General features: G+C 35.2%; 1 protein-coding gene across 1 annotated transcript in view; it reads right to left on the bottom strand.

Annotated features, from left to right (window-relative positions):
• Positions 1 to 1,448: 1,448 nt before the first annotated feature.
• Positions 1,449 to 13,256, bottom strand: part of LOC149830006 (casein kinase 1-like protein 2) — a 28,793-nt gene continuing 16,985 nt past the window's right edge. The window contains exon 14 of the mRNA XM_090016245.1: positions 1,449 to 2,096. Within this exon, the coding sequence (XP_089872371.1) occupies positions 1,803 to 2,096 (294 nt within the window). The 3' untranslated portion in view covers positions 1,449 to 1,802. The remainder of the gene's footprint in view (positions 2,097 to 13,256) is intronic.

Raw genomic sequence — 13,256 nt, 5'->3', positions numbered from 1 at the left:
AAAACAGCATCCATCGCTATTCTGTGACCCCTACAAAACAATGACAGATGGACAAGAATGAACATAAAAACCAAAAAAAAAAGTATGCTATGTGGACAAGTTGGGACAATATGTCATGTTTTGTCTACATACAGTATATGGACAAGTTGATTCGCATTTCAAGTTTAGATGTTATTTTCACTTGGAAATGCCTAGTGAATTTATTCAGAAGTTTGCTAAAAAATTTGCGGGTCTTACAATTAGTGTTTGATTCATTTTAATAGAAACTATGGTTTGATTAAGTTATTCTAGTCTTACATGTGTGTATTGTATCTGTAACCCACCTAAGGCTTGAACCGTATTTAAAAAGAGTTTTCACTGCGTTCTCAAAAATCATGTAAAAGAGTTTTTAAAAAAAAAAATCCCTAAAATTTTGGTTTCAATAATTGAGGTGTTACACGATACCACTTTTTTTATAATGAAAAAGGCAAGACTAGGGTTTGGTCATAAAAGATACACATCCTAAGGTACCGTTTGGATGACACCTAAGACCCAATTTTCAACTGAGCTTTAGGTGTTATTTGGTTTTTCATCCCAAAACAAAGGTCTTGGTGTGTTTGGATGACACCAAAACTTGATTGAAAACCTGAACACCATCAACTTCTTCTCATTCTCTCCCCCTCACAAACACTGTTGTGAGTTCTACCATTTTCCAGCCGGTCGTGGTGGCTGGTCAAACCATTTTCTAACCCACCACCATTTTTTTAATGTTTTTTGATAATAGGACTGGCCAGAAAATGGCTGGCCTAGGGTCACCCGTGCCAAGTGACCCCAGGCGGGTCATTTCCCGCCAGTAACTGGCTGGAAAATGGCCGGCTAGACATTCCCCCTTTAATTTTTTTTTTCACATTTTAATGTCCGCCCATTTTCGGCCACGGAAAATGTCCTGGTCAATGTTGCCCAAGAAAGGAAACATCAGCCAGACCATTTCCCAGTCAGTGGCTGGCCGAAAAGTGGCCCACTTTTTTTCTTTCTTGTTTGGTTGTTTGGGACCAAATAACTAAAAACTAGGTTTTTGGTGACCCAAACAGCCCAACGGAGCTGGTTCTTGGCAATCTAGGTTTGCCATATACCTAGATTGAGGCAAAACCTGGGGTAGTGAAAACCCAGGTTTTGGCCACAGTCGTCCAAACGGCCCCTAAACAAGTACCAAGCAAACATAACCTTAATTTGATCTCTAAAATAGTATCTGTCTAATGCTTGACATTACAACCCGTAAAAAATTTTTTGAAAGAATACAAATCTATAACCAATCATCCTCCAAGCCATAAAAAGGACTGAACATGCAGGAAATGCACCTTCCACCTAGACAAAATAATCCAATCCTGTTTTAGCTTGCCTTGCTTTACTTTTTTTCTCCAACACTAGCACTTTCATGATACCTTTGAGCACTCAAAGATACAAACGTCTTAAGGAAATAAAGTAGATCGTGATATTCAAATTGAACAAGGGAATTACATGAATGTAGGAGATTGGGGCTAGAACAAGGGGAAACGGCAGAAATTGTAACTGTCAACTCGGGTGTATTAACAGAACCCTTGATTGGTTCCCCAGACCTATTTTCCTCTCATTTTGTTTTTTATTTCAGATCAATCTAGAGAGCCGAATTAATTATATGTTCATGTACGAACCATGCCCCTCATCACAGCTCACACGAGAAGAAAATAAAAGAAAAAAAATCCCACTCTAAGAGTATAGTACACCACTAAGATTTACAGTCTGCTTGTGCGGAAAGCAGAAAATGCTCCAAAGAAAAATGGGCACTAATAGATCCTCCCCTCTGCGCCAAAATTCAGACACTCCATTCTTTTGAGAGTCGATTCATAGTTCTGAATATTGGTGGTGTTTCTGCCTGCTGATGAACATTTTGGCTCAGATGAACCGACAGGTGAACCTCTCAGACCACTGACTACCTTATGGAACCCACTTGGACTTGCATCTGTGATTCTAGGACGAGAAGGGTCAGCTTCACTCCCTAAAAAAGCTTCACGACTGCTTGAGACAGCAGCACGCCTTGATGAGCCTCCAGATCTACCTATATATGTGGAACTGGCTAGCTGCAAGATCAAAAAAAGAGGGGGAAATGATTGTTCATACCATAATCTAGACGTTGTAACTTTCATCACATGGACTCCTAAAGAACTATTTGTAATTTTGTATAACTTTCCAGTACAGTAAAAGCAAACACAGACCAGAACTAGAAGGACTTTTCAAAGACCCCTGCACATCATATATAGCCAGATAACAACTCAAGACTAAAGACAAAATTATGTTTGCTACGAATGTATTATCCCAGGACTGTCACAGGCAAATTATTTAACAAAAAACAGAAAAATTACCCATCGATCTTAGAAAAGTATTTTATTAATAGAAGAGTGGTCATAAAAGTGACCACAAATTTCAAGAAATTAGTACTACAAGTTGTTACTCTCTGCATCGCAGATCCATTCTGCCTATAGACAGCACCTCTTCTAAACTAGCTATTGTTTCCCAAGCTCTTTATTGCAATAATGGCATAGATACCGAATCTCGCAAGTGAATTTTCAGAAAGCTAGCTCAAAGGATCTACATGATAGGCAAGATAAACACGCAACAACCATCAAAGTTCAGTTTACTTGGATTATCTTAAAGTGAGCAACATATAAATCGTACATGCAAGGAAAACAGATGGTCAAATAAAACTATTGAAAGCATGACATCCGGATAAAGGTTGAAGCAGGAACACAGAGCAAACTCCAACATAGCTAGAAGCAAATGACAAAGAGAATGGGAATTCCTCCATTCAGTCCAAAAAACCCTCATCATTAACACCATAAGCTAGCATCGGTCTGCTTATAGATGCCCTAGAAATAATATTGACAATCCATACAATAGACATTTCACTTTCCATTAAAATGTATCTCATAGCACTTTTACTATTTTGTTGAATTCTCCAAAAAGCATATTGCCTAACAAGGGAATATGACAAAGTATCTTGTTGAATTTATGTCTTTTCAAAAACAGAAGTGGCAATAATTTTGGTGAAATATATCATCCTACGTTAGACTATATTAGATTTCTGAAAAATAGTCTTATATTACATAAAGTGCACAACTGCTAATGGGATAAGCACAATGCATCTTCTTTCTTCCATATCATTCCCACAAGAACAGGCACTGAAGTTTAAACCCCTTCTATTAACTTAAAAAGCTTTTGAATAGTATGAGAACACCAAACTACAGCTAAGGTGGGGGCACTTTTGAAGATCTCTTTACTTTTTTAAGGTTAAAAAGTAACTTTCAATTTAATCAAACTCAAATTTCACCAATTGAGGACAACTTTTAATTTCTCACAGAAAGTTCAAAAAGTTTTCCAGAGAGTATTTAACAATAACTCATAAACACAATGTTTTTAATACATTTGAATTTATCAAAAAATTATCATGATATTATGACAATAATTTCACGATATTCCCATAAAAATTTTCAGAATTTTTTTAAATCTTAGATCTTTTAGAATTATTTAATTAATGATGTTTTTCTATTTTAAATTTTGAAAAGAGACTTAAAACATTTTTAAAATATTGCAATTAATATTGAATTCTCCCAGGAATACCCTGGACAATGTTTAATCCATATCCATCCTATCAAAAAAAATGATCCAGAACCAGAAAATGACATCAGCAAGACAACGATGCATTCTGTCAAACACAGAGAAACCATGCAAATGTACATTTTCAACAAAATCCCCAATGATCCTTCATGAAGAAACAACCGAATGTGAACTACTGAAAAATACAAAATCTTTCTTGCATCAGAATTGCAACAGGAAACAGAACCAAAAAGAAATTAAAACCTTAGTTGTCTTTCTTTAAGTACCCTTAAACACTGCATTTTCTCTCTTGCAATCTAATATAGAATGATACCAATAAAATCCTACTTTAAAGATAATATACAAGAATCTTTTGTGAGAGAATAATAGGCAGTCTACTAAGTAAAAGCCAGATTGAATCCATTCCGAAATACTAAGATATACCCTTACAATGACAGAAAATCATGGACATAGTTTTTACCATTGTTTGAAAACCCCATTGGTTGACCCAGTGACCCCCTTACTAGGTCAACTTAGTTGGTTGTGTCAAATGTTAAAGTATATATATATATATATAATAAGTGAAACCCATTAGGGGTATTTCGGTTATTACACATTATGTAATTAGTGGTGTTCCTAGAGGGCACTTTAGGGTTTTTCTTTTTAATGTATTTTATTCTTTTTTTCAAGGGAATTATAGTTATTATAATGCCCTTGGAATAGAGCTGTTGGGAGTGCTCCCAATAGTTATATTTCTAGCTGTTGGGAGCACTTCCCAATGGCTCTTCTTTGCTTCCTTTTGTGTATAAATAAGGGGGTGTAAAGTGTTAATATATATCCAAAATACCCAATAGGGGTATTTTGGTCTTTTCATTGTACTTTTTAATTTTTGTATATTTTAGGTTTTTCCTTTTTTTGTATTTTTTACATTCTTTTTTTCTTTTTTATTTTATCTTTTTGGGAACCATTGGGGGCTCCACCTAAATAGGCGTTGGGGTCCCCAACGGTCATATTAATGACCGTTGGGGTCCCCAACGTCTATTAGGGGAGCCCCCAATGGCCTCCCTTTTTTTGAGTCCTTCCTTTTTTTATATAAAGGGGTCTTCCCCCCCTTGTATGTAAGGAGTTTTCTCCTCTTCTCACTCTTGAATAATATTCTTTTGCCTTTTGGCTTTCACCCCATAGTGGGTTTGTGTAATTTGCATATTAAGTGTTTGTGTTATTTGGTTCATTATTGAACCCTTTTGCATTTTCGCATATCTCATTACATGGTATCAGAGCCAATTGGGTTATTTGTAATCTTTGAAGTTTGTTTCTAAGTTCTTTCTCACCTCTACCTCTCTTTGTCATCATAGAGAACGACACAAGAGTTGAACTCTCCTTCAAGCTCAACGGATCAAATTATTTGATGTGGGCGTCGGCTATAGAGAATCATCTTTGTGAAAAAAACTATGGGGCTTCGTGATGGAGACCACTCTTGAACTGACATTGAAGCTCCCCAAGATGGAAGGTGGTGTCGAAAAGGCTCTTGATGGTGAAGATCGCATTAAAGCAATCAATGAGCTACTAAGGTAGAAGATTGGGAAAGTAACCATGCCAAAATTTTGGCGTGGTTCATGAACAATGTTGACATAAAAATTTGTGCCAACAGTGCTAAGTTTAGAAGAGAGCCAATGAAACTTGGTTCTTTCTTAAAGGTATGTATACCCAAAAAGATTTAGTTAGACAATTCTTTTGTCAAGAAAAAATTTGATCTACTTAACAAGGAGAGTGTCTGAAATTATTTTAGTGCTTTGTATCCCCTTTGGGATGAACTTGCTCTTCTTGAGCCTAAATGGGTGGCTCCGGAAGATGTTGAATTAAGGAGAAAACAAGTTGAGAAAGAACATTTCTTTCAATTTCTTCACGGTCTTATACCGGAATTTGAATAAGGGCATCCCTTCTTCGTAGAAGCAAGGCCTTACCCATTTAAGATGCCCTTACCGAAGTATGCCAAGAAGAAACTCATCTTAGCATGACTCATAAAAGTAAAGAGATCTTGGTTGTTACGTGGCCGGGATCCAATGTTAAGCCTTATAGGCCTCCCCACTTTGCCAAAAATAATGGCTTTAGAAAGGGTGTCATTTGCCACTATTATAATGAACCGGGTCATATTAAACCAGTTTGTCCCAAGCTTAAAGGGAAAGTAACCGCGGTTAATGAAAATGTCCAAAATAAAAAAGTGAACAACAATGAAGAAGATATTAAAGACACTCTAAATCAAATTTCGGAGGCACTTCAACATCTTCTCAAGTGTTCCTCTACTTCGGGTGCCGCTATTGCAACCTCCTCATCTCCTCCAGGTATGTGGATTTTGAACTTCAGTGTTTCTTTTCACATGACACCTCGTAAACATATCCTTTCTAATGTCCATTCCATTCCCATAACATCTTATGTTTCAACAGCCGATGGTACTTCTTTAAAAATTGAAAACATTGGAACACTTAGATTTAAAACATTCTCAAAATTTCTTTGTTCCAAAAGTAAGGGTGGCTCCAAAAATCAATTTAAACTTATTTTTTGTTTCTCAAATTACCGATCAAGGATGTCAAGTCTCTTTCTCAGCTAAGGATTACACCATGCAAGATCTCCAATCAAGGAAGCTGATTGGGCAAGGTCATAGAAGGGGTGATCTATATTTCATGGATTTTTTGACACTACCATCCAAATCACTTTGTAATTTTGTAAATGTCAAAAGTATAGATGTTTGGCACAAGAAATTTGGCCATCCTAATTTTTCAAAGATGTCTCAATTCTCCTTTTTGGAAAATTCTTGTAATGAAAAAGGTTATGACTTGTAAAGATTGCATCTTTGGTAAATTAAAAGCCACTCATTTTCCTCAAAAAAGCTTTGTCTCTACACGACCGTTTGAATTGGTTCATTTCGATGTTTGGGGTCCTCCTATCATGTCTAAGGGAGGTTTTCTCATATTATGTAATTTTTGTAGACGATTTCACTAGATACACATGGATTTTCTTTTTAAGTAAAAAATCTGAAGTATTTTTCATCTTTAAAGACTTTCATGCAATGATTAAGAATCAATTTTTAAGTAATTTGTCTATTCTAAGATCGGATTCAGGAGGAGAATATATGTCAAATGAATTTCAAACTTATTTGCGACAAAATGAAATTTGTCATCAAAGATCTTGTCCTAACACACCGCAACAAAATGGTCTTGCAGAAAAAAAATATAGGCATATTATGGAAATAACTAAAACCTTTCTAATTTCTAAAAATATTCCAAAATCTTTTTGGGCCGAAGTCGCTTTAACTACAACATACCTTATTAATAGAACTCCTTCATCATCTTTAAAAAATGTTTCTCCTTTTGAAAAACTTTATAATATGTCTCCAGATTTCAAAAGGCTAAGAATTTTTTGTTGTAAATGTTATGTGCTTACTCAAAAAAATGATAAGCTTTCTCCAAAGGCTATTGAATGTGTTTTCTTAGGATATGGAAAAAACAAAAAGGATACCGATATTTTGATCTATCAAATAATAAACTTTATATCTCAAAAGATGTTACCTTTCTTGAAGAAGAAGTGGTTTTGCAAATAATGAGCCAAAGAAAACAATGACTATATTTTCTTATTTGATTTACTACCCCACAAGATGAATCAAATTCAATTGAGAATATCGAACCTTTCAATGAAGTTGAAAATCAAAATGATCAAACTTTTGACATTGAAAGAAATAAATCTCATGAAAGTATAGATGAACATACAACAAATAACACTCAAGTTTATATTAGGAGAAGTGAAAACACTCAACCATGTGCTTTTGATAAATTTTCTCAAAATATGTCTTTGGAAGAATCCTCTCAAAGAAGGTGAAATCATATCTCTAAAGCACCAAATAGGTTTTTGTCTTGTGAGTCTTTTTCACCACATTTTAGAACTTGTCTATTAGCCATTCATTATTTTTATGAACCATCTCATTATAATGATTCTAAACAATATGCACATTGGATTCAAGTGATGGAACATGAACTTAATACACTTAAGAAAGCCCAAACTTGAAAAATTGTGGATGCTTCTCAAGGAAAGAAACCCATAGGATGTAGATGAGTTTTTAAGGTAAAAACGAAAAGTGATGGATCTTTAGAAATATATAAAACTAGATTGGTAGCTAAAGGTATGCACAAGAGTATGGGGTAGATTATGATGAGACGTTTGCCCCGGTTGCTCGAATGACAAGTGTTCGAGCTCTTATTGCAATTGCTTCTATCAAAAAACGGCATATTTATCAACTTGATGTTAAAAATATTTTTTAAAATGGAGATCTTAGTGAAGAATGAGAATTTTGTTGGGGCGTTCCCTACTGAGCGACGCGTTGTACTCTCTAGGCCCGGAGGCAGTGATAAATGGGCAAGGGTTGCTAGGTCGTCGCCCAGAAGCGACGCGTCACACCGGCGCCCGGGTGTGGTGTCAAATAGGCAAGGGTTCCCTCACTTTGTTGGACGGGTGGGGGTAAAGAAGTTAGTCCAAGACCATAAAATTAGGTTAGCCACTTGGAACATAGAGTCTTTAACTGGTAAGTTGGTAGAGTTAGTAGATGTTATGTGTAGGAGAAAGATTGATATTTTATGTCTTCAAGAGACCAAATGGGTAGGTGAGAAAGCAAAAGTGATAGAACCTTGGGGATATAAGATTTGGTATACAGGAATAAATAGGAATAGGAATGGAGTAGGGATTGTTATGTGTCGTCAGTTTATAGATAATGTAGTTGAGGTCCGTAGGAAGGGTGATAGAATTTTACTTATTAAATTAGTATTAGGTACGGATATTATTAATATTATTAGTGTTTATGCACCTCAAGTAGGTTTAGATGATTCCATTAAGCATCAATTTTGGGAAGATTTAGATGTAGTAGTACAAGGGATATCTTATGGAGAAAAGCTTTTCATCGGCGGTGACCTTAATGGACATGTAGGCATTAGTAGGGATGGATTTGAGAGTATCCATGGAGGCTATGGTATAGGAGAAAGAAATGAAAGTGGAGAAAGGATTTTAGATTTTTGTTTGTCCTATGATATGATCTTAGCAAACACTTGGTTTAGGAAGAGGGAGTCTCACCTAGTAACATTTAAAAGTGGGGTTACTACGAGTCAGATAGATTTTTTCCTACTTAGAAAGAGAGATAGGGGTTGTTGCATCGATTGTAAGGTTATACCAGGAGAAAGTGTAGCTACACAACATAGAGTCTTAATTTTAGATCTTAGAATTAGACAATGCCGCAAAAGGAATAGACATAGGATAGATCCTAGAATTAAGTGGTGGGCACTGAAAGAAGCTAAACAAGGAATGTTTGTAGAGCAGCTAGTTAAGGAAGCTGATTGGTGTCTCAAGGAGGATTCGGAATCGATGTGGAATAAGATAGCGGGTGGTATGAGAAAAGTGGCTAAGGAGGTATTGGGTGAGTCTAAAGGCGGTGCACCACTAGGTAAGGATACATCGTGGTGGAACGAGGATGTCAAGTTAGCTATTAAGGTTAAAAGAGAGTGTTATAGAAATCTAAGAGTCGTGATAATGAGAATTTGGAGAAGTATATGATAGCAAAGAAGGAAGCTAAAAAAGTTGTTCGAAACGCTAGGGCTAAGGTATATAAGGAGGTTTATGACAAGTTGGATACCAAAGAAGGCGAGAAGGATATTTATAGGCTTGCAAAGATGAGAGATAGGAAATCGAAGGATTTTGGTATGGTTAGATGTATCAAAGATGAAACGCAGAGGGTTTTAGTCAAAGATGAGGATATTAAGGAGAGATGGAAAGATTATTTTGATAAGCTATTTAATGATAGTCATGCTCAAGATCTTGGAGACTTCTCCATTCCTTTTCATGAAATAAATCGTGACTTCATGCGCAAGATTCAAAAGAAAGAAATTGCAGAGGCTTTGAAGAAAATGAAATCAAGAAGGGCAGTTGGCCCAGATGGTATACCTATCGAGGCTTGGAAATGCTTGGGAGAGAAAGGTTTAGAATGGTTGACAAATCTTTTTAACTTGATTTGGCGAACAAATAAGATGCCTAATGAGTGGAGGAAGAGTACTTTGGTGCCTTTATATAAGAATAAGGGTGATATACAAGATTGCACAAACTATCGTGGTATAAAACTCATGAGTCATACTATGAAACTTTGGGAGAGGGTGATTGAGTCTAGGTTGAGGAAGGTTGTCACGATATCGGAGAATCAATTTGGTTTTATGCCTGGAAGATCAACTATGGAAGCTATACATCTTCTTAGACAACTTATTGAAAGATATAGAGAGAGGAACAAAGATTTGCATATGGTTTTTATTGATTTAGAGAAAGCATACGATAGAGTACCTAGGGACGTTCTCTGGTAGACAATGATGAAGAAAGGTGTTTCTCTCAAGTACATTAGTATAATTAAAGATATGTATGAAGGAGTAGTAACCAATGTCCGCACTTGTGGAGGGGTGACAACCAATTTTCCGATAACGGTTGGGTTACATCAAGGATCTGCTTTAAGCCCTTTCCTATTTGTGATAGTGATGGATGAGCTTACGAGATCAATTCAAGAAAATGTACCGTGGTGTATGTTGTTTGCTGATGATATTGTTTTGATTGATGAGTCTAGAGCTGGGGTTAATGCTAAGTTAGAATTATGGAGACAGACATTGGAAGCTAGAGGTTTTAAGTTGAGTAAGAGTAAGACTGAATATATGGAATGTCGGTTTAGTAAGCAACGAAGTAGTGATGGGAGTGTAGTGAAGCTTGGTGAGCAAGAAATACCGGTGAATGATTATTTCAAATATTTGGGATTCATCATTCAAAAGTATGGAGAAATTGATGGGCATGTAAATCATAGGATAAAGGTTGGGTGGATGAAATGGAAAAGTGCAACTGGAGTGTTGTGCGATCGTAGAATGCCATTGCGGTTGAAGGGAAAGTTTTATAGGACGACTATTAGACCTGCTTTACTATATGGTACGGAATGTTGGGCTGCCAAGAGACATCATATTCAAAAAATGAGTGTAGCTAAGATGCGGATGCTTAGATGGATGTGTGGAAATACAATAAAAGATAAGATTCGGAACGAGGAGATACGTAAGAAGGTAGGTGTTGCACCCATTGAGAATAAGATGCGAGAGAATCGTTTACGGTGGTTTGGACATATTCGGCGAAGGCCTAATGATGCTCCAGTTAGAAGGTTGGAGAAATGGGAAAATATATTAGTTAAAAGAGGTCGGGGTAGGCCTAGGAAGACTTGGATGGAGATGATAGGAAAGGATATGAATGCTTTGAACCTCACCGGGCTCCACCTAAATAGGCGTTGGGGTCCCCAACGGTCATAAGGGCTCCCCAACGTCTATTAGGGGAGCCCCAATGGCCTCCCTGTTTTTGAGTCCTTCCTTTTTTTTATGAGAGTGTTTTACCACTCATTTATTTGACCATTTTTACAGTATTGGATACTTGATATCTTGTATTTTCTGTGTTACAAAACCATGGAGTTTCGAAAGATTGATATTTTTATTCTTCTTAATGGCATTAGTTTGTTTTCATTACAAGCTCTATGTACCTCTTGTGTTTCCTATTGTTATGCCTCTTATCTAACTGTCATTATATGTAGACAAGAGATGTTTATTCACACTTTTCTGTGATTGTTTAGCCCATAAGTAGCATTGAGATTTTACTCTTGCTTTAATAGCTGATACACTCATTTTTTAGACAAGAGATGTTTATTTGTTTAGCCCATAAGTGGCATTGAAATTATAATTTTGTTTTAATAGTCGATGATGTTTATTCACACTTTTGTGCGTTTGTTTAGACCATAAGTAGCAATGAAATTATACTCTTGTTCTAGTCTTTGATACACTTATTTTAAGTGTCATTTTATGTAGACAAGAGATATTGTTATTTAAAGTGGTGAGTTATTTGTGCCCATAGTACTCTTGATCTAGTAGCCGATACACTGGTCTTTAAGTATCATTATATAGAGACAAGAAATATTGGTTATTCACACTTTTTGTGTGTGTGTTTTAGCCTTTTAGTGGCATTGTGGTTATGCTCTTGTTCTAGTAGTTGATAGACTTGATTTTTGAGGTTTGGAGGTCTAGTTGATTGTTGGTGGTGGTCAAACTAGTGTTAAGATTTGCTAACATCATTCATTGTGTTATATAGAATTTTTAAATCTCTTCGTAATTTTTCTCAACTCATTTGCTCTTATGAGATGGTTATTGAAATATTTTCATGCATTTTGCATTGAATATGCTTTAGTTGCATGATCAAGGAATATTTTAAATATGTTCCATGATTGATTGTCTTGTGTGTTTTGCATAAGTTTAATTAATGCTTTCTAAGCATTTGTTAATGAAGGATATATTATTTTTACCTTGTGAGTTGTTAGTGTGTATTTTCATTGTGGGTTTTCCCTTGGTTCATAAGTGACCACTATCGTTTGTTTCATTAGTTAGTTTACTAGGCATGTGTTCTTGAAAGATTTTCATTATTATCTCTTGAAAGGATTTCTTAAAATTAGTCCAAAAGTAATTTTTAGTTGATTCTAAACTATTGTTCATTCATATATACATTAGTTGTGTGGTAAATATTGCTTCTAAAATGTAATAATGAAATTAATCTATGTGTATTTGACTTTTCTTAAATCTTTATTGAGTGATTGAAATCATTTCTTATCTTCCGTTGTGTAAAAATGATTTGTTATTTATACTCCTCTTCGTGGTATTGATAATATTGAAAATGTATAATAGCATTAAAGTACTTTTTGTGATAGATATATATGTGCATAATTTTCATGAATGATTGAAGTAATTAATGACTACCGTGTTTGAAATTAATGATTTTTCAAAATTAATTCTTGAAATAATTTTGAAATATGTTAAATCGGCTTATTAAAAAAAAATTATATATTGTATGTTTGTTTGCTTGGCCATCCTCTCTCCATAATAGATAGCTAATAAAGTTAGTCTTTGAAATCTTCTTATGATATATATGTGCATAGTTGGATTGTTTTGTTAGTTCTATTTACAGGTCTTCAAGAATTGATGATATTGAAGATCCTCTGTGTAATGGAGTATATGATTGAACACTCTCTAAAGAAGCATCAAATGAAAGAACTTGATGAAGTCTACGGAGACATTTTATCTAATGGGTTTCTTCTCTTGTAATTTCAAACTTACATTTTATCTAATGGGTTTCTTCTCTTGTAATTTCAAACTTACACTGAGTCACTATAATTTTGAGGAGGGTGTTAAATGTTAAAGTATATATAAATATGCTATCATATATATATATACTTATTATTTGTGTATGTACATAATTACATATATATATTTACGTAATAAGTGAAACCCAATAGGAGTAGTTTGGTCATTATATATCATGTAATTAATGGTATTCCTAGAGGGCACTTTAGGGTTTTCATTTTTTTAATGTATTTTATTATTTTCCTTTAGGGCATTATAGTCCTTATAATGCCCTTGGAATAAAGTTGTTGGGAGTGCTCTCCGAAGCTATATTTTTGGTTGTTGGAAGCACTTCCCAATGGCTCTTCTTTGTTTTCATTTGTGTATAAATAGGAGGTATAACTCCTCTTGTACGTGAAGCTTGTTCATAAGCATTCTCTT

This window comes from Nuphar pumila, chromosome 8, assembly GCF_984573655.1.
Source record: "Nuphar pumila chromosome 8, dmNupPumi1.hap1.1, whole genome shotgun sequence".
Taxonomy (NCBI): Eukaryota; Viridiplantae; Streptophyta; class Magnoliopsida; order Nymphaeales; family Nymphaeaceae; genus Nuphar; species Nuphar pumila.
Note: the sequence above shows the minus strand (reverse complement) of the source record. Positions and strands in the feature narration are given on the sequence as shown.